This window comes from Mirounga angustirostris, unplaced genomic scaffold (genome assembly GCF_029215605.1).
Source record: "Mirounga angustirostris isolate CCGP_5_RB_7025 unplaced genomic scaffold, mMirAng1.0.hap1 SCAF_7, whole genome shotgun sequence".
NCBI classification, from domain to species: Eukaryota; Metazoa; Chordata; class Mammalia; order Carnivora; family Phocidae; genus Mirounga; species Mirounga angustirostris.
The window spans coordinates 26620682-26648602 of NW_026991715.1; the positions used below are offsets into that span (position 1 = coordinate 26620682).

General features: G+C 55.3%; 1 protein-coding gene across 7 annotated transcripts in view; it reads right to left on the reverse strand.

Annotated features, from left to right (window-relative positions):
* The window catches only part of ACSL6 (acyl-CoA synthetase long chain family member 6), a 66581-nt gene extending 43631 nt beyond the window's left edge, over positions 1-22950 (reverse strand). For 5 of the 7 annotated variants that reach the window (XR_008507331.2, XR_006793612.3, XR_006793613.3 and 2 more), the window contains exons 1-7: positions 22811-22950; positions 5497-5717; positions 3327-3441; positions 2569-2633; positions 2206-2307; positions 1595-1694; positions 862-1040 (exon numbers count right to left, since the gene is read on the reverse strand). Coding sequence is in view for 4 of the 7 variants with exons in the window: in XM_045892200.3 (XP_045748156.1) it covers positions 862-1040; positions 1595-1694; positions 2206-2307; positions 2569-2633; positions 3327-3441; positions 5497-5717; positions 22811-22859 (831 nt within the window). In the remaining 3 variants the exon portion in view is untranslated. Of the gene's footprint in view, positions 1-861; positions 1041-1594; positions 1695-2205; positions 2308-2568; positions 2634-3326; positions 3442-5496; positions 5718-10809; positions 11058-22810 lie in introns of those variants that run through there. The other 2 variants (XM_045892190.3, XM_045892174.1) reach the window with 2 other exon arrangements.
* Between the last annotated feature and the right edge of the window lie 4971 nt (positions 22951-27921).

Sequence of the window (27921 nt, forward strand, 5' to 3'; positions counted from 1 at the left end):
TGTGGAGAAACCACAGGAGCGGCCTCTCCTCAAATACACATCCAGGCCTGGGCCACCGCACACATTACAGACAAGGGGCCTGAGGCCCGGGGAAGGCGAGGCACTGTGCGCATGCGCAGTGCGGGAGACAGCTCAAGGTGCCCATCCGGACAAACGTTCAGGACGGAGGGGCTAGGTGGCCAGGACTTCCAGATAAAGGGTCAGGGCGGGAGGGGCAGATGGGGGTTGCCAGTGTAAATGTGGCCCCAAAAGCCACGTGCACGAGCATTACTAGTTCAGACCAGGCAGGCACGCAGGAGGGCAAGGGGAGAGCCCAGGAGCCTACGTCCAGGAAGGAACGGTGGGGGTGAGCTGCTACTGAGCAGGGCGTGAGGCCCTGGAGGCCAGGACGGCCTGTGTCACTCCAGCAGGCCATAAGCTGCCACCAAAGCAACAGCTCCGGGAAGGTCACACACAGAACAACTGGTTCTGCTGGCTGCTGGGAGTCTCAGACACATTGAAAGAACCCCTCAAAGACTCCCGGACCTCCTGTGTCTAGTCCTCAGGTTCAGACAGGCTGGAGAAAAGGCAGCCCCAGAGGCTACGTGAGTAACTCTGGGGCAGGCTGGTACCACCACCCACCTGTCGGTGCCTCTGTCAATAACTGTGCCAGCCAACGGAGCCTGTCGCCTAGGGGAGGCCTGTGGGCACCGACCCCCCTACCCACCGCCAGCCCTTGCGAAGCCTGCCCTGTTTCAACCCTGACATATCCTGATGACCTAAGACATCCAGCCCAGGGCATGAGAGGGGCAGATAACAGCGGCTCTGGCTCAGGGGCCAACGAGCTGTGGCCCAGGACACAGCCCAGGAGCAGAGCCTCACCTCCACAGCCTGCATGGACTTAATGACCACCCCGCACTCCTGCCCTCTGTCTTTCAGAGCTTCCTCGAACGGTTCCATGATGATGATGAGCTTGAGCCCTGGAGTCTCCTTCCTTTCCACATGTTCCAGCAGAAGCACGGCCTTCTGAGGTTTGTCCACGACCACGGTGCTGATGTCGGCTGAAGGGAAAGTCAGGCTGTGTGAGCACAGGCTGTGACCGTGGGTACACGCGCCAGGCAGCAGAACCATGGGCTGCGTGTGCCCGAGCTTGGGTGTAAATAAATGCACTAAGACAGGCCACGCAGGCCATGTGTTGTATGGAGAGGAAAACGCAGGGAGCTCTGGAGAAGCCAAGGACAAAAGGCCAGGGAACCTCCTAGAGCGGCTTCTAAGCATTCCTTTGCTCCAGGCTCAGGCTCCATAATCTCAGGTCTGCTGGAGCTATTTGGCACCCTCGCCCCTGCCCTTGGGCATCTGCCCCAAGCTGGACTAAGCCTCGGGGAGCTGGAAGTCTGTGTGGGGGCTGGTGCAGAGGCTCCTTCATGATAGCCAGGCCCTGTGGAAGGTGCCTTTAGGTGAAGTCTAACTGGGGAAAGCCAACTCAAGGGCCAAAGTGGAGAATGTTCTTCGAGCATGGAGGCAAAGTGCTTTTTAGTGTCAATCGGTATCATCTGAGAGGCGGGGATCTGGAGGGCTGGCTGCCAGTAGCAAGAGGGGGATGCGGTTGGCTCACCTGTCCTGATGATGTAGCGGATAGCCCCAGAGCCCAGGGTGTCATAGAGCGGGACCACCACCATAGAATACGTGTAGCAGGCAAGCTCCGCGATGATCCACTGCGGAGACAACACAGGTCTGGGGTTGGGGGAGCACAGAGCAGGCAGGAGGGCTATACGGTTCTTATGCCCAGGCAACCAGGGGACTTGTTCTGGGTCCTACTGAGAAGGGTCTGCTCTGGCCCTCTCCATGCGGCAAGGCATCCACAAAGCTAACCCGTTGTGCCTGCTTACCCACAGCCTTCTAGATCATGCATGCCCCAGGGAATTCTGAGACTCCAAAACAGTCCCAAGCCTGCTTAAAGGGCTTGCACGGCCTTCTTCCCTGGGTCCTTCTTCCCGCATGGCTCAGGGAACAGCGGTCTGTGGGGCTGGCTGTCGTGGATGGAGCTTGGCTGGGATGTCCACTCCTGATTAGGGGCAAAGCCAAGGGACTGGGGGGTGGCATGGACCAAGTATATTCATTTTTCCTCTTGTCCCAGGCCCTACAAACAGTAGGATCGGGGCTGTGTATGATACCCAAGCTCCTACGCCACCGATACCTCTAAAACCATTGAAGGCAGATGCTTACCTCTGGCCGATTTTGTGCAAAAACGCCAATAAACTGATCTGTACTTGGTTTACAATTGTGTTGGAGAAGTCCAGACCCTAGAAATTCAGCTCTGTCAGCCACCTGCACACAGACATGGGGAAGTAATGGAAAGCAAGGACTTTCAGCAGGGGAGGGAGATCCCCAGGTGGAGATTCCTACAGGTCTGAGACCTTCCCCAGTCCCTACCCAGGTCAGCTGGAAACTCTGTGAGGTAGCTGCCAGGAGTCTGAAAGGCCAAGCAAGGAAACAATGACCCTCTGACACCTTGCAGGGTACCCACGAGCCCCCCCGATGCCAGGTCTACATGGGTTGACAGGGTGGGGACTGTCCTCTGTCACTCACCTCCTGGTAGGACAGCCACTGATAAGGTTGCTTCGGCTTCCTGAAGCCAAGACAGGGTCCATTCCCTGCAGGGAGATAAACAGGCCTTGTGCCAGGGAGGATGGTAGTGTGGACTGTCACCCGCACCTGCTCATCAGACACTTGAATGGACATCCCAGGCCATGGGGTAGTTGGTCCAGGAGTCAGGTGAACTGCCCTTTAGCTCCCTGTCTAACTTGCAGAAGCCCAAGAAGGCCTAAAGTACACAAGCATGATGTGACCTCAGGGATCAGGGAGGCCCAGGAACAGGGAATGACACAGCGCCAGTTCCCACCATGACCTGTGTGATGCAGCCCCAGGAGGACACAGAGACCTGGCCGTGGGGCAGAGGTAGAAAGTCGCCTCTGTGGACCACTTCCTTTTGCCCCCTACCCTGGCCCACCCAGACATCTCAGAGGCCCAGGTTCTGAACCATGCCAGCCAGTGGCCTGGCATTAGGAGGCTTATCAGGGCTGCCTGTGGGAGATATAAAGTACGGGCTAAGAGCCAGCTTAAGGTCAGGCAGTTCTAAGTGCTAGAACAAAGCTGAGGTCAGCCCTTCGGTCACACACTGCAGCTACTTCTCTGACTGGGTGGGAGAAGGGCCAACAGTGGCTTTTTCCCTCTGAACCTGGGTACCACTCCCCGCCCAGGCCCCTGGCCCCTGGGTTGCCCCTCCCCACCTTTGCACCTGCTTACTCCCTGCCACAGCTCCTGTATACCCCCACGCCCCCTCTTACCTGAGATGCTGAGCCCACGGCGGAACACCTGGTACATGGTCCTGGCATCATCGTAGTAGTGGGTGAGCAACTGAGGGCCGTCGCCGATCACAGATCGCCGGGCCCCGCCACTGTCCTACGAGCCAAGCACAGGCCAGGGAAGCTGGCTGAGGCAGGCAGAGGCATCAGGAGAGGGCACCAGGACACACCAGGCGGTACGGGGCGTGGACACAGACCAGGGCCACATAGGTGGGACTGTGACGTGCTCTGCATGTATGCATTCACACATAGGGCCTAGACAGAACACCCGGACGGTACACACATGACCTCTACACTTGACCTGTGTGGCCCCGCACTCAAACACAGTTGGCTCACGCACACAGGCCCAGCACACTGGTCTCCCAAACGTACACACGGCACCCACAAAATGTCCAGAATTCCAGTCACAATTCATATACAGCTATGCTCACTCGTACAATGGAATGGGGAGTGCTGGCCGGCGTCCGGCTACCCTCTGGCATCGGGACGGCCCTCATCATCATCTGCTGCTGCTGCGCCCCTAGGTTAAGAATCATTTGGGTGCCATCCATCATTCACATAATAGTGTGAATTAGTTTGTGTACTGGCCGAAGGTACCTGTCCAGGAACACTCCTGCCCAGGCCGCTCAATCCTTCTACAGCACAAATTGGCCCCGCGTCTCTTTACTACTAAAAACCCAAAGTAAATCCATGCTGCCCACCTCCAGGGTCCTGGCCCGTGGGGCTTTGTCCTTACTGGCCTCTCCAAGCGAGTTGTAATTATAAGCTTACCAAAACAGTCTATTACTTTCTCTGTGTCATCTTACCAAATCCTTACCACAACCTTAGGAAGTGGGCACTCTTTTTATTACCCACTTGGCAGTTGAGGACACTGAGGCTCAGAGAATTAAGAAACTGCCAAGGACCATATAGCTAGTAAGAGGCGTGGCCAGTCCTTCAGGGCTGCCAGTCACCAAAGGCCATTCTGGTCACCACTCTGCTAGTCCAGGGGTACCCCTCTCCACCATCCAGCTACCCCATGTGAATCACTATTTCCCAAGGCCACCAAGTGCAAGAACACATACCCACACCTCTGCACACATCATGCCTTCTGCAGGAAAAGTGCCCTGAAGATCCCTGTCCTATCTAGACCTGCATCTTCTCCTACCACACAAAATTCTGCCATGCTCATGATTGCCGAATGCACCCTCAAGAGCAAAAAAGCAAGACGCTGAACTGTGTATGCAGCAGGATAGCATTTAAAAAGAGGGGCAGGGGCGCCTGGGTGGCTCAGGGGGTTAAGCATCTGACTCTTGATTTGGGCTCAGGCTGTAATCTCGTGGTTGTGAGGTAAAGCCCCCCTGCCCCCAGGCTCCGTGCTCAGCACAGTCTGCTCAAGATTCTCTCTCCCTCTCTGTCTGCCCCTCCCCCTCCTCTCACTCTCTCTTTCTAAAATAAATAAATAAAGTCTTAAACGAAAAAAAAGAGGGGAGGATAACTATCCATTCGCTCATGGACAGTTCTCTAGGGAGAACTCGCAGGCAAGGGGAAGAAGGTAGAAGCTTTTCAGTCTGCGACCTTTTTCTCTTTGGAAGTGTGAATATGTTATCTATTCAAAATGAATAAAGTTTAAGAAAAAGACAATTTTTTAAAAGACAAAATAAATTTCACAAGCTTAAGAAAGAAAGAAATCTCACTAGTCCTTTTAGAGTGAGCCTGGAATACCCTTGTCCAGGCTGGGCCACTGCCCCTGCCCCCCTTGGTGGCCCTCCCATGAGTCCATGTGCTCTGGGAAGACAGGGCCACGAGGTGGGCTCAGCTCTTGAGTTCCAGCTCCAGACCAGCGCTGGGCACAGGGAGACCAAGAGCAAAATTACCTGGCGGCCCCTTGAGAACCTCAGGCTTTCTACTGAAGCACTGGCAAGCCAAGGCTTCCCACCCAAGAAGCAGACAAACTAGAGATCCGGTGCAAGGCCATGGATCAGTTCCTGGGAAAGGCAGAGAAGCATCGTGTAGAAGACCCTGTTCAAGGCCCCGGGGAGGCGTACTGGCTCACTGCCAGGGGAAAACGAGATTCTCTGCACCATTTTGGGTCAAATCAGCTGCAAGTTTGCCTTCTGCCTTCAAGACGCCTCTGCCCACTCCTTGCCGCCAGCTATGACACTCTGCTCACCTCCACTTCCTCTGACTGCATCAGGAGGTTGCATGGTGGTTGTAAGGCCTTTGGCCGGTGAGTGAACCAGTAGGCGAGGATGGCGGCCAGTGCACCCACACTCACGAGGGTGGTGGCTGAGAGGCTGCGGAAAAACTGGCCCAAGTCACCCAGCTCAGGCAGCCGCAGCAACCTCAGGATCTCCTGGGTCTGCATCTTCTCCAGAAGCGAGAGAATGAACTCTGCAGGAAACAAGAGGTGGGTGAGAGAGGAAAGCTGATGGCAGGCCAGGGAGGAGTCTCAGGTCTGTCCTTCCAACTGTCTTGGATCACAAGCGACACAGTGACCTTGGCCAGGCCCTGGCCAAATACACTGTATGGCGGGCCCTGGGCTAGCTGGGGTACACAGTCGCCTGGTGCAACACAGCACATCCCAGAAGCTGGCTTCCTAGAAAGGCCTTTCTAGTGACAGGCCGGAACCCTGAGGAGTCACCCCTGAGAGTCAGACATCCAGCCCAGTTCTCCTGAGAACCATACGCGCTGGCCCTGGGCCATGACTGACAGAGGCTTCCGTATCTTCCAGAGGCCAGCGCATGGTCTGACAGCTCCGGAGTAAAGCCTCCTGAGCCCCAGGGTCTGGGTGCACCACCTCTCCCGTGTGGTCATACCGTTGTGCTTCTCTTTGCTCCTGGAGTAAGAAGAGCACAGTGGCCAGAATGAGTGGGGTGATGCAGGCTCCTCCCACCCCATTCCAAAGCTCCCAGCCCCAGGCCCTGAGCCTGAGGGAGACAGAAGGCAAGGGGAGCAGAGCCCACAGACCCATCCTGACAGACACCCCTGGCCCTCATGACATAAGGTCATCGATCTATCTGGCAAGGGTCCAGTGAGTGACACAGCAGGGTTCACCCAGGTCCACATCCTGATCCACCCCAGGCCCTCCTTGAAGGAAAGTTGGAGCCGAAGTCTTGCCGGGGCCAGAGGTGATGCTGGGGCCAACCTTCTGAGGAAGAGTAGCGTTACCAAGAGCAGCCGGGGCGGGGTCAAGGCCCCGCTCCCTGGCCCCAGACCACTGACCACTGTGCACTGTCCCTGACCAAGCACCAAGAGGTACAGGTGGCCCCACCATTAACTGGGCCCCTTAACTGGACATCTCATCCACTAATGTCCAGAGCAAACGGAAGTGGCCCAGGGAGCACGTGTTAAACTGGTGGCAAGGGAAAGGAACCAAGGCCCAGAGAAAAAGGGCTCAGCAAAGTGCATTTCTCGTGATACCGCCTATGGCGGGCAGGGTGCCAGGCTTGCCCACCCCAGCCCGAGGGGACACAGTAAGCCTACCAGGGGACAGAGAGGATGCCTTGGGGTGGGCAGCAGAAGCGTTTCTGTGGGAAGCACTAGTGACTAACTTTGGTTCAAAGAGAACAGGTCCCAGGAGCTACCACGTCCTCCTGATGGCTAAGTGAACCGTGTTGGCAGGGCAGACATGGCCAGCTGGGCTCAGGGGTCTGCATTTCGCCCAGGACTGAGAGAGGGAGCAAGGATGGACCAGGCATGGGATGCTTTTATCCCTGCTAGGGCCTCCTCGGAGTCACTGCCCAGGCAGATCCGAGGCTAGAAACGCCACACAACACCTACGGGTCTGCCAGCAGAACGAGGGCTGGGTGGGCTCCAGGCACCACTTCACCATCCACAGCCGCTCTCCTTACTGGCCGTCTACCTCTGGAAGCATGGCTGTGGTTTCGCTTCTTGGGAAACAACGAGAAACCCAACAGCAGCCATTCTACCGCCACAGGATATGAGCCAAGCAGCAATTGCCTGACCCCTGAGAGATCTGCTGAAATCCTGACAATATTTGTACTAAACTGTAACATTACCACACCAGAGATGAGGTCAGTGATGTGCCAGGTCATCGCCGAGAAAGCAGGCAAATCTTGCTTCAAATCCCTTCTCCTTCACTTATAAGCCGTACGAGGTTTCACATAACCCACCTCTGTGGACCTCCCCTTGCCCATCTTTAGAATGCTCAGTCCAGGCAGGTCCAAGCACCGGGCAGAGGTGGCTAGGCCCCAGGAGCCGATGCTCTGTGCATGGCACAACAGGCCTTCTGAGTCCTGGGAACACTTGTGAACCACCCACAGACTCTGGGTGCTGCCTGGGGTGCAGAGAAAGTAAGGCCCCAAGCCAGCCTGGTCATTCTCACGGAGTTCCTGAGCTGGAAACCCAGTTTTCCTGGCAGCCTCCTTGAGCTAGATCAGTTTGCAGGCTACCCCACAGGAACAAATCACTCCGGGCATATCGATCACATGAAGGTACTGCACCAGCTGAGAAGAGGCCCAGCTACGGACCCCAGTGAATTCACCAAGGAAAACCACTCTGGGGAAGACTCTGGGCAGGGGATCAGCCAGCTTCCTTGGGACATTTACTTCCCTAAGCAGCAGATGGGGAGACTGAGTCACAGCCATGCCTATCAGATAAGTGACTTAGTCTACATATAGAAAATCCAGATACGCTCCTCAGCTCTTGGGGTGGGCTCCGAGCTCCCGGACATTTCCTCTAATGGGCTGAGCTGGGTCAATGGGCTGAGAAGCCTCGGACGAGCCCAAGAGCTCAGCCACGTGGTCCCAAAAATGTCAGAGAGAACCCTGGAAAGGTAGCTCCCTACCAACAGTACACCAGCCCTTGGCAGTTGCTCCTGGATGCGAAGCTGCAGCAGAACGTGGGCATCTGCAGCCCTTGCTGCAATGCTGGGGTTTTCACAGAGCACAGCCCAGAATGGCCAAGTCATCCATCCACCCACCCAACCCTCAATCATGGAGCAAACCCTCACACGGTTCCCCGCTCCCCTCTGGCTTGGGAGGGGATGCAGGGCCATGCAGCACGGTCTGGGTCGTGATCAGGCATGGGGAGCCAGAGAAGGTGCCCGGCTCAGTATGGGGAGTCAGCACTGGCTTCTGGCAGGGAGTCGTACTGGTGCTGAGACAGAAGGACAAAGAGGAAAGGGTGTCCTGAGCACAGGGAAGCCAACATACAAGGCTGGAGCTGAGAGAGAGCGGGGAGCACTTAGCCAGCTGAATATTCCACTCAGGAAATGTACAAATGTGTCACTGCCACAAGTCTGAGAGGTGGCCTCTGTCACCAGTCACCAAAGTAGCACAGTCCCCAGGAGAGGGAAGAACAGAACTTGCCTAAACTTCCTGACTTGCTGGTGTCTGGGAAGCCCTTGCCTAAGGTGGGAGCGCACAGACGCCGCCCAAGAAGGTAGCTGCCGTCTACTGGTACACAGGGAGCAAGGGGGGGGCCGGGATCCAGGCCCCAGACTACAGCCTCCCCAACCCCTACCTCGTGTGGGACGGCCACCCACCCCTGCCGGCACTGGACCGTCCATACCCACACCTCTACGTCCGGGGCTGCTGAGCCCATAGATAACCGGCTCCAGCCCTGCTCAGAAGAGCCCAGGCCCAGACTGCAGGGGTGGGAGGTAGCACGAGGCCACCAGAGTCCGTGAAGTGGCAGCAGCTAGTCAGGCCCGTGGCTGGATCTCCACCGTGCACACACTAGGGGTGGGCACCCTCCCTCTCACCAACTTCTCCTGGCTGGGTCCTTCTCTCTAGGAAGCCCACTTGCCTGGGGCAACGGAAGGTGGTGGAGAAAGGGTCTGCCTCCTCCCTCCTCCTCAGGTCGGGCCCGCACCCCTGCCTGGTGGGCAGCACCCGGGGCAATCGGTGGTGCACCGTGTCATGCTTCCAGGCTCGCCAAGCTTCTCACACACCGTCAGGGCCACCGCCTGCATCCACCCCGAGAGTCCCTTCAGACCTGGGAGCCACTGCAGGGCAGAGCTGCAGATTCAGGTCTTGTGAGGACACGGGCCTGAGAGTCAACCAATGCCACCAAACCCTTGGCATGGGGGCAGGGTAGAGCCTAGGCCTGGGAGTCACTCCTTCACAGGGCCTCAGCCTACTCTGACCTTCACTCCCTCTCTGTTGGACCAGGGTAGGACTCGGAGGTCCCTGGGATGCCAGCAATAGCTGCCTCCTCCCGTGCCCCAGGAGGCTCTCCTGGTGACAGTAGCATGGGACAGGGATGGGGGGGTGGGCAGTACCCAAGGGAATCAGTGGGGCCCTGTTGCCAAGTGAGCTGCTGTGTTTGTAAATATTCACCAGGAGGGAGGACCCCACCCTCAGCGCAAACCGGTCTCCCCTCCTCCAGCATATCCTATGCCTTTTTCTCCTCTGCCACGGAAGAGTTCAGGATACCAGCTGGTGGCAAGGGGCCTGGGACTCCCCACACCATACTAGGGCCTCCACTGATCAGGGCCCTGGAAGATAGGTGGTGAAAAGCAGAGCTGTCCAAGCGCAGGAAAGGAGACAATGGGAGGAAAGAGACCCTGGTGGGGAGCCTGCTGGTGCCACAGCAGCCGAATGGCAGAGGCAGAGCCCAGGGCACAGTCCCTGTGGAGACGGCCCTGAGTCCCATGGCTTGGCTCTAAGGATCCTCTGCTGACCAGCCTCCCAATGCCAGCACTCTAGACCTTTGCAACCTAGCTAGATGGCTCTGTCAGGGCCACCTCCTAAATACCCCTCAAAGGTGGCTGCCCCTCTTCACCCCCACAGCTCCTGGCCTGGTCCAGCCACCACCAAGCGCAGTCCAGGCTCACACAGCAGCCTCCTCACAGGCGTCCCTGCTCTGACTGGTGCTTACACTGACACCAAGGTTATTTTCCTGATACACAGACATGACCATGTCGTGCTACTACTCAAAAACCTTCTCTGGCTCCCTACTACCTTAGGACAAAAGTCCAACTCATCATGCTGGTGCTGAAGGACTCCCTGACCCTCAGATTCTTCCCTTCCTTTAGAATCACCCAGGTTCCCTCTGTATCAGCCTGGAGTGGGGTGGGGGCTCTTGCAGTGGGGTTCTGAGTCCCTGAAAACCTCTGAGGAGTTCAGAAATGGTAGGCAAGCGCAGGGCAAGCCACCAGATCATTAAAAAACATCCTCAACTCCCAGTTAAAAGCTTCAAAAAGAAAATCACAACCTCTCCCAGGGACCGGGATCTCCGGCAAACGGGCCAGGGAAAGGGTCCCAAGGCGGGTTCTGGTGCTGCACTGACCTGGTCCAAACCTTGACTCACACTCTTGATAGCAGTTATGACCTTGGACAAGTCACCTGACTCCTGTGGGCCTCTTCTCAAAGAAGGTCATGGACAGAGAATGTGGTGCCGATCACAGAGGAAGTGAAACACTCGGTAGACAGTGGTTAGCGAAAGCAGTTAGTCCATCTCTTGGCCAGCCAGAAGGGCACAGAGGGAACTTGCAAAAGGACATGCACTCACACCCTACCTTTCCAGAGGGCTCCTGGCACTGGGGAGGCGGCTGAACTGGTCCCACCAGTACCAGCCTCCCTTTATAAGGGGTGTGTGGGGCTCAGGGAGAGAGCTTACCACATCTTGAGCAAAGCACAAAAGTGGCGAAGGCCCTGCCCCGAGTCTGCCCTCCTGGGGACAACGGATGGCAACGGCCGCCCGCTCTGGGAAGCCGGGCGCTGGCGGCGGCGTTAACAGCGGTGGCAGTGGCTCCCTGGCGGCCGTGGGGGCAGGTCTGGCAGGGACCTGAGCACAGAGCCGCTCTATGAGGAGCTGCCAGCCCCCGCCTCCATCTGCACACTGGGCAGCCCTGGCTCAGATCAGCTTGGAGCCGAGCAACCCGCCTTAACCCCCGCTCTGCCGGGTTGCCGGAGCTCCACCCGCGGCTTCTCCCCCCCGCCCCCACTCTGTCTTCAGTTCTGGACGGAGTTTGCCAAATGGGTCACTTAAGGACAAAGCCTCTTTACACCTCCATCTGTGACACTGATTAGGGACCAGAGCCTCAGCCAGGGGCTGGGGACCTGCCGGCCGCGTGAGTGGCGGAAGTGGTAGAAAGTCGGGGGGCGTGGGGGTGGGGATGCCAGATCTCTGACTAAGTGAGGCATCTGGGGGCCCAGGAGACTCCACCTCCAGCCCCTCTCAGGGTCTCAGGGGCTGCCTCTATTCCCCTCCACCCCAAAAGGTCACAACCTGCCTACTTGGGGCAAGGAAGGAAACTGGGCACAGTCCCAGATAAAACATCTGATTAGAGATGCTCTGGACGCTCCAGAATAAGGATCCGGGCCAGCAGGTAGAAGATACTGGCTTGTCTACTCTGCAAGACCCCAGGCCAGCACATCAGCCCTTCCTTAATGCCTGCCCTTAGAGATACTGTCATCCCCAAGCCAGAACCCACACCCTGGCCCGGTGGAACCAAAGCTGAGCTCTGAACTCTCTCAGCACCTCTGGCAGACAGACTGGGACCAGAGGTCCCAGGGACTCCCAGGGCCTCACTCCTGCAAGGTCTGTCTCTCTAGGTTAAGGGGTGGGGGTGGGGCTCTGGTATGGCCATTTCTTACTCCTACGTCAGTAAGGACACACAGCACACAGCAGGAAGATGGTCACGCTGCTGAAGAGTAAAACACAAATCCAGGCCATAGTAGTTTGCTGGCCACCCTCCGGGCCCTACCCACACCTGGTGCTTCCAAGTCTGCCAAAGTGGGGCCACTGTCTACCCAAATGCGGCCTACCTCCTCAGCAGCAGGGCTGTCCCACGCCACAGTCCAGGGCTCTGAGCTCCCTCTTCAGGGGTTGTGCGCACAGCCAGCCTAGTGAGTCTGGAGCCCACAGGCCACGCAACTGAGGGCTGAGGCAGCCTCCACTGCTCAGCCCGCCACCCCAGGGCAGGCCAGGAGGGGAGCTTCCTGCCTCGGCTGCCCTCTCTGGGAATTTGGCAGGGGCCTCTCTGGGCCCCCAGGCCATAGCCTCCTCCAATCCACCCCGAGGAAGCTGTAAAATACACAAATGCCTGACGGCCCACCTCCTGCTCACAAAGCTCCTACCTCTTCCTTCTTGGCAGGACCCTTCCTTTTATCTAGACATCTTCAGAGATGTTTTAACATAAGACAAAATCTTCCTTTAGTGCTTCTCGGGGCAGCTTTGGGAGCAGGAAATTCAGTGGCCACAACCCAGGTCCTGGCTGATGAAAAACCACACAGGTGCGGGGGACACGGAGGCTCGGCAGCAGTTCTGGCCCAGGAAGGGTGTGGCCCAGGCGCTCGGCTAAGAAAAGCACAGATGTGTGCACCACCACACCTGTGTGACCCTCCCAGGCAGACACGCAAACACAGCAGCCCACCCTTGGCCTGCTATCCACCCCGTGCTCACAGATATTCACGCTCGGCTCTACCGGGCGCAGCGCGCGAGAGGCTTTCTTTCCATCTTCCTCTTGGGTTTTAATTAGTCACAGTGCCACAGATGATTGGTGCAGGGATGGGGCCCGGGGCCTCCCCGACTGGGGAACTGCCAGGTGAGACCGGCCGCACATCCCCTGAGAGGCTGGGACGCAGGTTGCTGGGTTACACAGCGACTCACCTGCCGAGCCTCCCCAAGAAGCCTGCAGAGAGCTGTGAAGGTTAGTTAAGCCTCTCCGGTGTGGGAAAGCCCACCCCCGGCAGGCCGTGCCTGCCCACTGCGCGGGGCCACCTGTACCAACTGGCCCCGACTCAACCTTGATCATGCCTCCCTTTAGCCATTCAGTCCAGGAAGCGGCCTTCACTGCCCCCCTCTTCCTGGGCCCTCCTCCCACCACGCCAGCACCTCGAAAGAAGCCCACTCACCCAAAGCCCCGGTCAGGGAACATGGGCCCACATTCCTGACGGGAACACTGGGAAGCCAGGCTCATACGACACTTTCAGGAACTTAAAAAATACAAATAACCTTGAGGACGGAGGAGCAAAGAGAAACACAGTGTCTTTCACAAGCTCAGAGATAAGTGTTGTCCTCACCACGAATCAGGCCCAACTAGAATTTCAGCGCCAAGAGGGGCATCAGAGGCTAACCCCGGCGGCAGTCCCTTTGGAAATATTTACAGAATGCAATAGCCAGGGCTGATGGCATGGATGAGCCTCAGCCTCATTGTCCTTCCTTTCACACCAAGCCACCCCCCCGCCCCCCCGCTGGGGACAGCAGGCAGAATTCGGGGATGCTGCTGAGGGCTGTGAGCACCACAAGAACAGAGAGACACCCCCTGGCCAGGCCCCACTGTGCCGGAAGCCAAATCCTGCGACTGCAACATGATCCTTTCCCCTCCTTCAGTCCGTGTTAGGACTGCCAGTGTCCTGGCCTCAGGAGCCGTGATCCGTTTCTGTCACCAGCCCAAACTGAGGACATACTGGGAACCTAACAGGCTCAAGCTCAAGGGACCAGAGGCCACTCCCTGGGTCTCAGAGCTCACTGCAGTGGCCACAGCACAGGACGTGACCTTCTCCAGGAGGGGCCTGCTAAGATATGGTTGTGATCACAGACGTGGGGGGAGCAAGAGGGGGATTTGCTCGCTGACACCCTGCTCAGGAAAAAATGCACAAGAGACAGAACCCGGGACACATCCTCAGTCAGGGATGGGGAGCAAGCAGGGAATCAGGAGCAGACGGGAAGGAGTGTTCTGAGAAGTGAACCGAGGGACAGAAGTGGGTTGGTAAGTCGCAGGAAGAGCGAACATCTGATTAGAGATGCTCTAAGATGTTGAGGCTCCCAGGACAGAGTCTGGTTGCATTGAGGAAAGGGGCAGGAAGCCGAGGCTGGGAGGCCAGCACGTAGCTGCAGAGGAGAGAAGAGTGTTGTGGTACTGCATACATGCCTCATGTCTTCTGGGTCACAGTCACGAGCTAACAGAACCCACCAGCTCTGAGTACCCGGGGGTTTTAAGATGCACAAGTCCCAGGGCGCCTGGGTGGCTCAGTCGTTAAGTGTCTGCCTTCGGCTCAGGTCATGATCCCAGGGTCCTGGGATCGAGTCCCGCATCGGGCTCCCTGCTCGGCGGGAGGCCTGCTTCTCCCTTACCCACTCCCTCTGCTTGTGTTCCTTCTCTCACTGTGTCTCTCTCTGTCAAATAAATAAAATCTTTAAAAAAAAAAAAAAAAAGATGCACAAGTCCCCAGGCAAGCTGCGCCCCTAGCTCCCTGCTGAAGGGGCCGCTGCTACAGCCATGAGCCACCAAGACTCCCTCCCAACCATTCCGAGGGCCACTGGTTTTGTCCCAGAAGAGACAATGAGCAGAGAAGAGAGAGTTTTGCCTTTGGTTAGAGGTAAATTTTCTGGAAAATTTGATAAATAGCTTAATTTCCTGGCTCCCCCATACTTTGACAATGCTCCTCTTCCAAATGCCACAAAAAGTAACAAATCCGAGTTTCACTCAGTTCAGCCGAAGGCTATGCCTGTCGGGGGGACCCTGCCACCTCCCGAAGCAGTTGTCTCTCACTGCGCCACCCCCGGCTGCCCAGTCCTGCTCTCAGCCAGTCCTGTTCTCGGCTAGCAGGGGCCCTTGGCGTCCACAGGGTTAATGCCAGGCTCAAGCAGCCCGGCCCTCGGCTGGGCCGGGAGCATTGAGACCTCGGGCCTCCTTTTCAAGGCCAGGATGAATGGGGAATATGCAAATGCCCGCCTCCCCGAGGAGTGCAGGGGAGGATCTGCTGCTGTATCTTTCCACTCTGGGCCTGTCACATGAAAGGGTTTGTATTCCTGCTGCTGGGTCTGGCGCCAGACTGGGGCTGTTCTCACCAGAAAACAAAAATCTCTTTCAGACCCAAGCAAAACGAGGCCCTGGCTGGCCTGGGGAAGGCTGTTGGACGTTGTTCACACTGACCCACCGAGAGCACCCATCACTTGGATTCTTATTGAACCCACCACCTTTCCAGAGGGAGCCGGAGGCCTCTGGGGCTCCTGAGGAAAGCCCTGTGTCAGGTCAGAGTGGGTGGCACCGAAGAGTGGGACTGGCTCATTCTGAGGCTCGTCTGGTTCTGCCCCTTGCAGAAATAGGAATGGCTGGCTCTGAGGTCACCACCTTTTATCTATGAGGGAACGCTGGTAATTCTCAGGGTGTTGACAGTTAAACATAGAAAAGGGAAGAAAAATGATGGTAAACAAAAGACCTTGCAGCGCACAGGAAGGACTTTTTAAGAATGGAGGCCACAGGCATCCTCAGCCTGCCTCGCCCGGCTTGCTGGCCCAAGAGCCCTCAAGCTGTGGCTGGGGCTCATGGGAACCCAGAGCCCGGTGTGTGAGATCATAAGCTTCTGGGACACTCCAGGGCTTGGACTCCATCCTCCACAGAGGCCCCATGACAAGGTCAGACTTCACTTTTGTTCGGACTTCCAGAGGCCAGAAATGCTGCTTTTCCAATACCCCTAAGGGTCACCGGGAGCCGTCCATGACCAACAGTACAAATCTTGTACCCTATGAAGTAAGGGTGCTATTCAGACTCCCATGAACAGGAGACAGTGACACAGGGAGCCCTCAAACACACACATGATGGCTTAGCCTGAGGAGAAATCTAGAACAAAACCACTTGAGGAACTGATTCGAAACCAATAGGAGGTCTGGAGGATGCTCTGTAGATTCCCCGAAATCCAAGGCAACAGGCCTGGTCAGCTTCTCAGCCCAAAGACGATGCTATCTCGGATGAGCATCCACTGCTGCTCCCTCCACGGGTCTCCCTTCTAGAGGCTGGTGCCACTTGGTACGCCCACGGAGCCAAGAAGCCAGGCATGTCTGTGAGTGTTCATGGAGCCACCCCGGGAGGAACAGGACGCAGGGGAGGAGGAGGAGGAGAAGGAGGAGGGAGGGAGAGAGGGAGGGAGGGGAAAGGACACTTCGGTACAGATGGAAAGGGTGCTTCCCGGGTCATAGCCTTCCCTGATACCTGACCTGGGGCAGGGAGGTCAGGGATATACATACCCCCATCTCCCACCAGCCCACTGGCCAGGGGGAGGCCCACCTTCCCTTTCTCTTCAGCACTCAGGCAGAGTGAGGATTGTGGAGAGAGACCGCAGGCAGGGAGGGGGGCTGAGTGTGGGAGTTGAGGGTGTCCCCTAGAGAACCACATTCAACCCATCTGCTGGAAGGGACTATCACTGTTAACACTGAAGTTTGCCAGAAGTAAGCAGGGTCCTGAGGTTTAAGTGGTTTCATGCAGACCCCAGCTTCCAAAGTTCGGGGGTCACTGCAGGCCTGGATGGGTCCCAGTGAGTCTCCCTTCTCTGCCTTCTTCTTGTTGGCCTTTGGAGTCTCTCCACCCAGCCTCTGGCCAACCACCCTGTCCAATCTCATCGGCAGACCCTTATTCCATCCCTCCACTCTCTTTGTCCCAGCTCCAACTACCTTCCCCCACCTCTGGCTGTCCTTGCTGTGTAGCCTTGCTGTCTAATCTCTGATTGACCTCACCGTCCCTCCCAGTGACCCTTCTGCCTACTCGACAGGATCTGCAGCCACTTGGTCTATAGGGGCAAGGGTTGCTGGTCAGGAGCGGGACTGGAGATACTTAGCCCCAACAATAATCCACACACCGCAGGGAAACACAGGGCTTTGTAGCAGGGCTGAGTCCTGCTTGGTTCCTCGGGATCCACCTGCTATGCTGGTGGTCCGGGCGGGTGCAGTGTGCTGGGGACAGGGCAGGGTTCCTGGTGTTGGTTAGTGGTCTTGGGCCCAGAGCTGCCCATTCGACCTGGGCCTGCCTGTCCTCTCTCCCTTTCCTCTAATAGCCATCAATCACTGGGTCTGTTCCTGACTCCAACAGGTGTCATTCCGGATTTGCTTCTCCCAGGGTCTGAAAAGGGAAATGCTGATTGTTCCCTCACTGGCACCATCCTGGCCCACTTCCTGCTCTAAAGTTCCCAGAAGACAGCTATCTCAGAATGCAGGCCTGAATGGACAGAGAGGAAATCAAAAGCTAGCCTCCCCCGATTCTCCACAAACACTCCCAGCCAAATGCCTGGACTGCCTGTCCAGAGAAGAAAGATGTCTCTGGGCAGAGCAGGGGAGTAAACACAGGTGGGACTTCTTGGGAGTTGAAATCCTTCAGGCTCTGAGATTATAGGCTGGGTTTCAGAACAGATAGCTCAGCTTGGTTCAGAATTTGTCCCAACCCACTTCCCATCTTGCCACTTCTGCCTGTCACAGAATCAGATGATCAAGATCAAGCCTCACATGAATCAGAAGCCACAAAAAGGATCCAGGTCTGGGAATGACTCCACCCACCATGAGCTCCCAGAGCAGCCAAATAATGGTGGGAAACCAGCCTGGGCAACCTGAAGGACACCCCAAAGAAGTATCCCTGAGGCCCAATGGGTGACTACTAAGGACTCTGTCCAGGCCAAGGCAGGAAATGGGGCCAGCACACCAGCCCATCCAGTGAGCTGGGGACCAAGACTAGGGCCTGCTCTCTGCTCTGCTTGGCCAGAGCTCCCAGCCTACTGGAGCTCTGAGACAAAAGGACTTTGCCCTCAGAGAAGAATATATTCTACAAAAGCAATCACCTGCAGCTATGGGTTTGGCTGACCTACCTTCCTTCTTTCCTTCCTTCCTTCCTTCCTTCCTTCCTTCCTTCCTTCCTTCCTTCCTTCCTTCCTTCCGCAAACACTTTTGGAGCACCTCCTTCTGTTCTGAGTTCTTAGTTTAGACTAAGGGTTTCCCAGGGAAGCCTGAGCTGTCCTGCCTGCAAGGAGTTCACACCTGCTTCCCCCCGCTACTGCTTCTTCCACAGTGGCATCATCCCCTGGTGGGCATGGAGCCTGGCACTTAGTAAGAGCACATTCAAATTCTGTTATTTGCTAACTGATGTGTGGTAAGAAAACAGCTTATAAAACACATCCTTATTAAAATAAATTATTCTCACAGAATTCTTCCTAACCTTCATTAATGCAACCAACACTGGCTCACGCTGTGCCTGGCCCCAGATTGAGGCTCACAGAGGAGAAACTCTGGCCTTGCCCTCCAGGAGATCATAGTGTAGGAGGCCAAAGGCTACAGGTCAGTGGAACAGGCATGTGGAGCACAGGGGTAGGGTCCCCTTGGCCACCCACATGCCCAGTTTGGGCTATGTTTCTTTGATGCAGCCACTGCAGACACAGAACAAAGCCCAGGTGCCTGGGTTGGTATCCTAGAGCCTGCAGATCCCAGCCCTGGTGACCTCACTGGCCAAGCAGAGTTTGTCCCGAGATTTCCTTCACTCCTACGGCCCATCTTTCCTCATACTGTCCTTCTGCCAGGAATGCCTTGTTTCCTTAACTCCCTTTCTGGAGGTCAGAACCCTGTGCCCGCTTTAAGGAAGGCCTAGCTCGAGCTAACATTTAAGGGGACCCTTCCTATGTGCCAGCCCTGCTCTTAGCTCTTTTGCCAGTCCTCTCTTTAAACCCTCCTCCTCCTCCCAAAGACCGATCCTTTGCTTGTGCCCTCTGCTGAGCCTGCTGGAGGGCTCAGGCACAGGCTGCTCATACCTGGTGGTCCTTCCCTGGACTGCAAGTCTGAGAGGATGGCCTGGCTCCTAGCTCTTAGGAGTTGCTTCCCCTCTGTACCTCCCTGAGCCTCACTGACTCATCTTAAATGGGGATAACAGCACCCCAGTGTTGTGGGAAAGATTACATGAAAGGTTAGGGAACTGTAGAGCACGGTGCTTGACCCACGGTAGGTGCTCAGGGAAACAGCAGTTGAATCAGTACGCTTGCAACAACACTTCCCCTCCACGCCATAAAAACAACCCCCCTCCCACAGTACTTCATTGAATGAATATTTAAGTGCCTACTATGTTCCAGGCTAATTATATGGCTAATGACAAAGTGCAGCTCATGTTATACAAACGCGTGTAAACGTTGCCTCCTTTTGCAAACAAGCCAGAGCCTCATGCTCATTTATCCGGCTTGCTATGGGTATGGGACAGCCCTGGCTCCCATCTGGGCCTGCAGCCAAGCCAAAGTCAGCCTTCTGAAGGTCAACCTGAGAGCCCTTACAATCACGTGAGACAGAAAACCAGCCAGAGGGCAGAATGGCCAGGTTCTGATGCCCTCTGGTGTCAGTGTGCTGTCACTGGTAGGACCCTTGTATCCCACCACAGCCCGGGCAAGATAAGGCGCTGAGGTCAGAACTCTCCCACAGGGCAGTGCACTATGTGCAAATCTCAATTTTCTTTTGTGAGGCATGCCCTCAGCTGTTCTGCCTGGAGCTCCACAATCTGTCAGGGTCCTAGGTGCCTACTTGGGTTCCCTGTAATGGCTCTAGATCTCATACTAGTCCTCCACCCTAATGGGAGCCTGGAATCAGGTAAAGATTGGATAGGGCTGAACTCAGCCAAGCTGTGCACGTCTGCACCTGCCCCAGACACTTACAGCCCAATGGCTGCCACACCAGTCTCTGCCACCCCGGCCAACCCCATTCCCCAGGGTCACAACTTGGGCCTCCTACCTTCCCCTCCCAGGAGCCCAGCGCGACCTGAGCCCCATCTAATCTCATCAACAGCCTCTCTGAGCTCTACCACCCTCTCCCTGCTGGCTCAGCGTGGCCACTGCAGCTGAATGGAGAGCTCCTTTACGGCCTAAAGAAACCCGCCCCCCACCGGGCCCTTTCCTCCAGAATCCCCTGCTATCCAGATTCCACCCTCCTCCCACAACCTAGCCTCCCCGGGCACAAGACCCTGAAGACCCACTCCCCCACAGTTCTTCGTGCACCCCTTGGCTGCCCTGACTTTCTCTACCCAGAGTTTGGCCTATCTGCCTCTGACAAACCTCCCTGCATGCTGCAAAAGCCTATTAAGATGCCACCAGTGGTCAGGTATGTGGTTGAGCAGAATGGACCTTGTCCAGGGGCATGGGGCTGCATCAACCTAGAGGGAAGGCTGCCCTTTTAGAAATTCACCCACTGAGAGGGGGGCCTCTTTCTACTTTGCCCAGTGGTGCCATATGGCAGAAGTGCCAATCCATTGCTCCCACAGTCCTCTGAGTGCTCACCGCACAGAGACCAACCATGTTTTCCCAGGCCAGGTGCAGCATCTGACTCAGGCTGGATCTATTTTATTTGTTTCCTTGTTTACTACTCAACACACAGGTGGGATCTGGGCTGGCCCAGGACTCAGAGATGGCCTCTTCAGTGGGGAAGAGGACAGAGGCCGCTCTTGTTCTCCTAGGGTTCAGAGCACATGGCTGCCTCTCTCAGACAGACAGTTCTTCCTCCAGGGGGCTTCCTCCTACCCTTCACACCATCCTCTCCCTGCAGTGCCCTGAAGGCAGCCCTTGTCTCCTTAGGGCCAGAAGCACAAAACTCTACTAAAGAGTGACATCGCCTTGAGGGTCGTCTCCCATTTCTAGCTGAGCCAAAGGGATCTGATAGCTGCCCAGGGACCCTGGAGATTACAAGGCCGAATGTGTTGTCAGTCTTAGCCTAGCAGTTCTCTCTCTCTCCCCAGAGAAAAGCTGGGGTCCAGGCAAAGTCCCAAGTAAGGTGAACACATGATCTGGGAGTGCCCCTACAGGTGTACGGGGTATTCCATCCAATGATCACTACTCAGTCTCTTACTCTAATGCCAAGTGTGGCATCTTTGAGGAATTTCCTGTTTGCACCGAGCAGCCGGACCTGTATGGAAGCGGCTGTCACCTGCACCAAGAGTCTCCTTCCCTGACTGCTCCAAGGCCTCCGTACAGTCCCTCAGTGAGGCAGTTCTCCCATTCAGGGAAGCACGTGACCACGTTGAGACATGCTCCACAATGAAGCAGGACAGAAGGCCAGTTTGAGTCAGTGTCTGCTGAACCCCAATTTCAGACCAAGGACCCAATACTGTGAGGGGCTTTTTCTCAAAGGTTGCTGATTACTCCTGGCACATGTGGCCCTGTGGTCCCCAGACCTCTCCCTGTGGCTGCAGAAGACCAAGGTTCCAGAGAACTGCCCTTGGATCCACCACTGGGTGAGGGCCTACTAAGGGTAGAGCAAAGGGTCCTGGCACTAGAGAAAGGCTCTGAGACCATCACCAGTAAATGGTGGCTGTTGCTATCACCATCCTCCTCCTCCTCATTACTTTGGTAACTCCTGCTCCTTACCTGTGACCCCAGCTCTAGCCCAGACCTTGCCTGCTGGATGAGCACATCAGGCCCAGAGTGGCCCTGCACAGCCCGTCCTCAGACACCGGCAGACAGAAGGAGCTTAGGGAGCTGAAGGGATTAGAGAGGCCTCACTCACTCCCCAGCTCAGGGGAAGTATCCCTGTGGCCCAACTCAGGGCATTGGCGGGGTGGAGTGATTACGTGGCCCACCAACCCTCAAGGTTCAGGCCTGATACCACCATGCACTTAGCAATGATTGCTCAATTAAAACCTCACATCAAATCCCACTCTGCCAGATATTACCCATGTGACACTGGACAAGTCAATTAACCTCTGAACCTCAGTGAGAAAGGGAAAGCACCACCAAACTCCTAGTATTTGCTGTGAATTTTAAATAATGCATGTAAAGTTTCAGGTAAGGATTTCAGAAGGGTTGGCTTCCCCTTCTTTGGCTCATAAAGAACCATATTACCTCCTCTGATGCTGCAGTTTGTGAAATAATAATAAACACTAACATTCTTAGAGTATTTGCTCTGGACTAGGTCCCTTTCAAGGTCATTTTAAGGTTTGAAACTTCACATACCTTATCAGGCTTAAATCTGCACATGGGCAGCCGGAAGTGGAGACCCTGTAGTGGGATTATACCCTGGAGGAACACAACACTCTCAGAGGGGACTGGCTGGTGCAGGCAGCAGAACTGGTGGATGAACGGGCCTGTGGTGAGACCCCAGGTGTGTGTGTGGCCGGGGAGGAGGAGGGAGGAGTGTTGGGCAAGGATTCAGAGAGGGTCCTCACAGCCTCCTAAAAGGACGCAGGGGCGAGGAGCTGACTCCGGTGAGGGGGAGGGGAGAAGGCTGGGAGCAGTGGGGACACAAACACTGGACAGAGCTGAGGAGTCAGGTGAACACCCTTTTACAGAAATCTTGCGAAGATTTCTGGCTCAAGGGTAGGCAGTGAGGGGTCTTGAGGAGACCCCTGCCCAGGATCAGGAGGCCCCAGGTCGGTGCTGGTTATGTCTCCGATCTGCATTAAAACGTCGGGGACCAACACCCTAGGTTTCTGGATCCTGGGGATGGACAAGGATGCACCACGTCTGTCCCTTGGGGGACGGGTGGGCTCGGCCTAGTCTGATCACCGATGAAGCTCGCTATAAGGGGAGAAGGTGCGAGAACTGGAGCGAGGTTGTGCGGTCCTGAGAGCAAGGCCCCTCATTTCCGCACACCTAGCTGCTTCTCAAACCCGACCCGGAGCCCGCCAGAATTTGAGGGGGTGGGGGGACGACCTGGGAGGCCCGGGTCGTGGGAGGAGGCTTGAAGGGACGGCTCAGCAGCGGGGACTGGGGGCTCACTTCCACCCGGGGCCAAGATCCCACAGCGCGCTGGGGATGGGGGTCTGGGACGAGGACAGAACGGGGACTTACCCGCGAACAGCCAGAGGGATCCCCCGGAGACGAGGAAGAAGGTCAGCATGTCGGTGAGCGGGGCCCAGCGTGGCCCCGCACGGCCTCCCGGGCCCGCTGCCCCGCAGCCCCGCAGCCCCAGCAGCCGCCGCGCCGCCGCCGCCGCCCGCCGCCGCCGCCGCCGCCGCCGCCGGGTATTTTTAGCCCCCGCCCCCCCGCTCCGCAGCGCCCCCCCCTCCGCGCCGCTGCGGAGTCCTGGCAGGAGGGGGAGGGCGCGGTGCGCGCTCCGCACGGGAGCCCCCCTGCCAGCCCCGCAGCCTGCCGAGTCCGGAGCGCCCCCCGCGCTCCCAGCCGCGTCGGAACCGCCGAGGTCCGGGCGGGGGAGGGGCGGGCCGCAGCGCAGACCAGCCCTCTGCGCCCCCGCCCCCAACGTCAGGACCGGGCGTTGTGGGGAAACGGGCAGGAGAGCGGCGCACGGGAGACGAGCGCGGGAGCGTGACGCCGCGCCCACCCCCCTGCTGCGCGACCCTTACCCCGCGTGACCCTGCCTTTGATTGCTGGGCAGGCTCGGGTGGCAGAGGGGTTGCGGTCAGCTGTTCTAGGAGGCACACGTGCCTGTGAGCCGGTTCCCGCTGCCACGGACGACCCCTAGGACCCAAGTTGGCACACACCAGGAGCCTCTGGGTGCCACGCCCGCAAGCTAGTGAGGAGAGAGGTAGTGAGGGTCTGTGTAGGCTCTGGCAAAGGGATCACGAGGCCTGATCAGTGCCCAGATTCCTTGGGGACCACAGACCTCAGATCTCCCCTTCTGGGAAGGTTGGATCTGAGGCCACCAAGGTCACAGGAGGCTCCATGTAGTCACAGCCTGCCACATGGGGTCACAGGAGGTCACAGGAAGCCACATGGAATCACAGGTGTTTCTTGAGGACACAGGCCATCATGGTCTTCATACATAGCTATTTGTGGCACATGAGACCTTAAGAAGCCCCTCATAGCTACAGTGTATGGCTACCCAGCCACCCACAGCCACAGATGGTCACACTGTTGGCTGAGGGGTTGGACACCTTCTGTTTCAGTGTCTGGGATGGAAGGAGAAAGCCCATTGGTACATTCTTCTGAAAGAATAAGTGTAGAATAAATGTAAATATCCTGCTGGGCCCTACACCACCTGGATTTCAAGGTCACCTCCTCCCAACACTCTTGCTTGTTCTCAAATGTGCATGTCCCACCAGGCATCCAGCACCGAGGACAGCGCTCAAGCAGCCCAACTCAGAATATATGCAACCCTCCCAGGCCAGGCACTTGGCTGACCCACAAAGAATAGGATGGGAAACCAGAGGATAGAGGTCAGGCGGCACAGAATGGAAGAGCCACAGAATGGAAGAAGGTCTCTTCAGACCCACCAGAGACTACCTGCCCTGTGTGCATGTGCTCAACAACTTAGCAGTTAGGGTGTGAGGCTGTGCTGTGGCCTCTGCTTGCAGTACTAGTATATGGCATATGTGTGCCTGGCCCCATCCATGTACACTCTGTAGGTGCAAATGTGCAGATGTGTGCCTCTGAGGCACTTACCATGTTTACGGTAGGACCTTCCAACTTCTTTCCCATCGCAGGATCTGGACTCCTGGGAGAGATGCTCCTGCTGGAACCCAGGCACACAGCCTGGCAGGGACTTTGATGGAATCTCTCATGCTCCAGGCTTGGAAGACTCCTCCAAAAGGGTGTCATAAGTCTGTCAGAATCCCCCCCCCCCAATTCCCACTGGCAGCAGATTAACTGAAGACCTACTGGTGCTCAAAAGGAGACCCGGGGAGGGAACCAGAAGGCTGGGCTGAAAGAAGGTATCTCTCCAGATCAGATTAGTCTACAGAGATGGACAGGCAATTTCTCCATAGGGCAGGGGGCCAACAAAGAATTTCTTTGTGGAGCAGGGGGCCCAGAGACCATGCTGCTAGCCTCAGGACCAGCCTTCTCCTACAGCACTCAGGTGCAGAAATACTCCAGGCCCCTGCGTGGCTCCTGGCAGCCTCCTCTCCAGAGTAATGTCATGGGACACATTTAGCCTGGCCTCCAGCAGGATGTCGCATCCACTTACTCTTCCTACAGATGTCTCTGCTACTTGTGAAAAATTTGATTCAAAAAGATGAGCTGGAGCTGTGACAGATTACAGCTTAACTGAATATTTTTCTGTTTTCTTTGAGCATGGCTTGCCTCCCCCTACTCCCTAAGGGGTGGGGACTGGAAGACTATGGGTCTGGCTGTGGAATCATGGGCCAGGTATCTTTCCTCTTTAGGCCTATTCTTACCACTGGCTATAGGGACTTGTTCTTTTCTGTCTTTGGCTCCAGAGGTCTCTTTCCCCTTCTGTGGGTCTCAGCAATTGTGACTCTGAAGCATCCAGACTGCATGGGTATGACAGCCATGGAACCCAGCAGGAGGGGACCCAGGGCCCAGAGATACCTAGGCCAGGCTGGAGGGCCCTTGGACTTTTCTCTCAGTCAGCGAGATCAGCCACAGTAGTGGCCAGCTCTGTTCACATCTATCTCCTCTCAGCTCAGCACCTCTGAGAGAGCAGGCCGGTAGGATCCTGATCATGTTTTCAGACCCTGGCACGGGGTCTGGTCCAGAGAATGCAGAGAATATTTTCTTCTTCAACAGAGTAGGAGACCATTGTCCAGAGAGCAGGACATCTGCCTTAGGTCATACAGCAATTCTGGCCTTTAGACTCCCATTCATTCATTCATTCCTTCATTCACTCATTCAGCTAACGTTCACTAACACGTGTTTGGCCCCCTACTGGGAACCAAGGAGGGGGAAAAAGGCACATAGGAAACAGGGGTAATGAGCAGTTCAGGTGGTGAGCGTGAGGACACACATTTGATCCTAGCCTTACCTAGGGGAGACACCCTGAAGGAGGAAATATTCGAGTGGGGCCTTACAACTTGCCAGGCATCAAAGAGAAACAACAGACACCACTCCCAGTCCTGGCTGTAGTTCTGCCATGCTGTGTAGCCCTGGGCAAGCTTTTGTCCCTCTCTGTGTCCACGGGTACAATGAGGGGTTAATCTAGAGGTTTCTGAGCATCAGGATTAACTAGCCATGACTCTGCTGCCTCTTTATCATCACAAATGGCCTCTGGTTTATGAGGCCCAGTGTCCACCATTCTGTGTCTAGCCTGACTGTGGCCCTAAGAGCCAGACAAGGGTGGGCTCTGGTTTTCCTGAAGTTAGGATATCTGAGCCATGCTTCTCTGACAGTGGTGGACCCTCTGTTTTGTTTTGTTTTGCTTTTGAACTCTCCAACATTTTTTAACACTCTCCTTTATTTTGATAGTCTCCCACATAGTTACCTCTTCCCCAAGGTAGAATACAGAGAAGTCTCTTTTTCAGCCTCCTTTGCAGGAAGCGGTGGATAAGTGACTTAGACCATGCCAATGAGATAGAGCTTTATAAGCCTTTGATTCAAAACCCGGTAATAAGCAAGAGGAAGTCCTATGTGTGGTCTCCATCTTACTGGCACAGGCTGATAGCAGAAGCAATGCATAGAGGACAGTTTGTGGTGCTGTTCCTAAAGCTGAGATCTGACCCTTTTTCTTGAACCTTCCCCCAAATTCTGTGAGCTACCTAACATTCTTTAATGTGCTCCTTTTCTGCTTAAAATAGTCAATATGGAGTTTGTTGCTTGCAATCAAGTACTCAGACTGACACTGACCTACTCACTGTCCCATTGCTAAAGGTCTTTCTAGCCTCGACAGCATGAGGCTCCCACACCTCCATCCCTGCATTCGTGAGGAAATGGAAGCTCTATCTGGTGGGCCTGAGCTGAGCCTGGTTTTTGTTTCTCTTCACTCTGACAACCACAAATATGAAGAGCTCAGCCAGAACCTGAAACCCTATCCAGAGCAAAGGCTTGCAGTATGCGATGAAATGGGCAAAAAACTGCAAACAAGTTGCAACCCATATCTTTTATTGAAGAGTAGTATTTTCCCCCAGATTAATAAAATTGTTCAACATAAAAATGTTAGAAAATACAGGAAAGAATAAACTAAAGTCATTTGTAATCTCATTCCCCGAAGATAATGACCAATGCGGTTTTGTATATTTTCTAACAATAATAATAGTAATAATAATATCGAACATTCATATAGTGCTTAGTATGTGCCAGGCATTCTTTCTTTTTTCTCTTTTTTTTTAAGAATTTACTTTTAAGTAATCTCTACACCCAACGTGGGGCTCAAACTCACAACCCCGAGATCAAGAGTTCCATGTTCTACCGAATGAGCCAGCCAGGCATTATTTATAAGTATTTTACATATGTGTTACAGACTGAATTGTATCCTCCCCCAACCCCCCGAAATTCATATGTTGAAGCCCTAACCTCCAATGTGATTGTATTTGGAGACAGGGACTTTAAGGAGATAATTAAGGTTACATGAAGTCATAAGGGCAGAGCCCTGATCTAATAGATCTAGTGTCCTTATAAGAAGAGGAAGAGACACCAGGAGGGCACACACACAGAGAAAGACTGTGCTGAGGACACAGTAAGAAGACAGTCATCTGCAAATCATGTAGAGAGGTCTCACCAGATACCAACCCTGCCGACATCATGATCTTGGACTTCCAGCCTCCAGAGCTGTGAGAAAATAAATTTCTGTTGTTTAAGCCACCCAGTTTATGGTATTTTGTTATGGAATCTCTAGAAGACTGATACAGTATGCTAAGTCATTTAATCTTTATATCAGTCTTGTCTTTCCCCCATTCATAGCAGAGTTCAATAAATATTTGTTAAATGAATGAATGATGGATACAGTTTATTCAGTACCATAGGTTTCTTTTTTAAACTTAACCACATGAGTATTTTCTCCAAGTTATTACCTCTTTAAAATTTAAAAAATGGGTACATGATAATCGTTCATGCATTTATTCAGTTAACAAATATATGTTGAGTCCCCACTAGGTGCAAGGCATTGTGTAGGTACTGGGGATGTAGCAGTGAACAAACAAACAAAAAGTCCCTGCCCACATGCAGTGTGCCTGCTCCATGGAAATCCCATTGCCTAGCTGTCAGACATGGATTAACCCACGTATTTTGGAAGGTTTTTTTGATTGAAAATTTTCTGATGAGCCAACTAG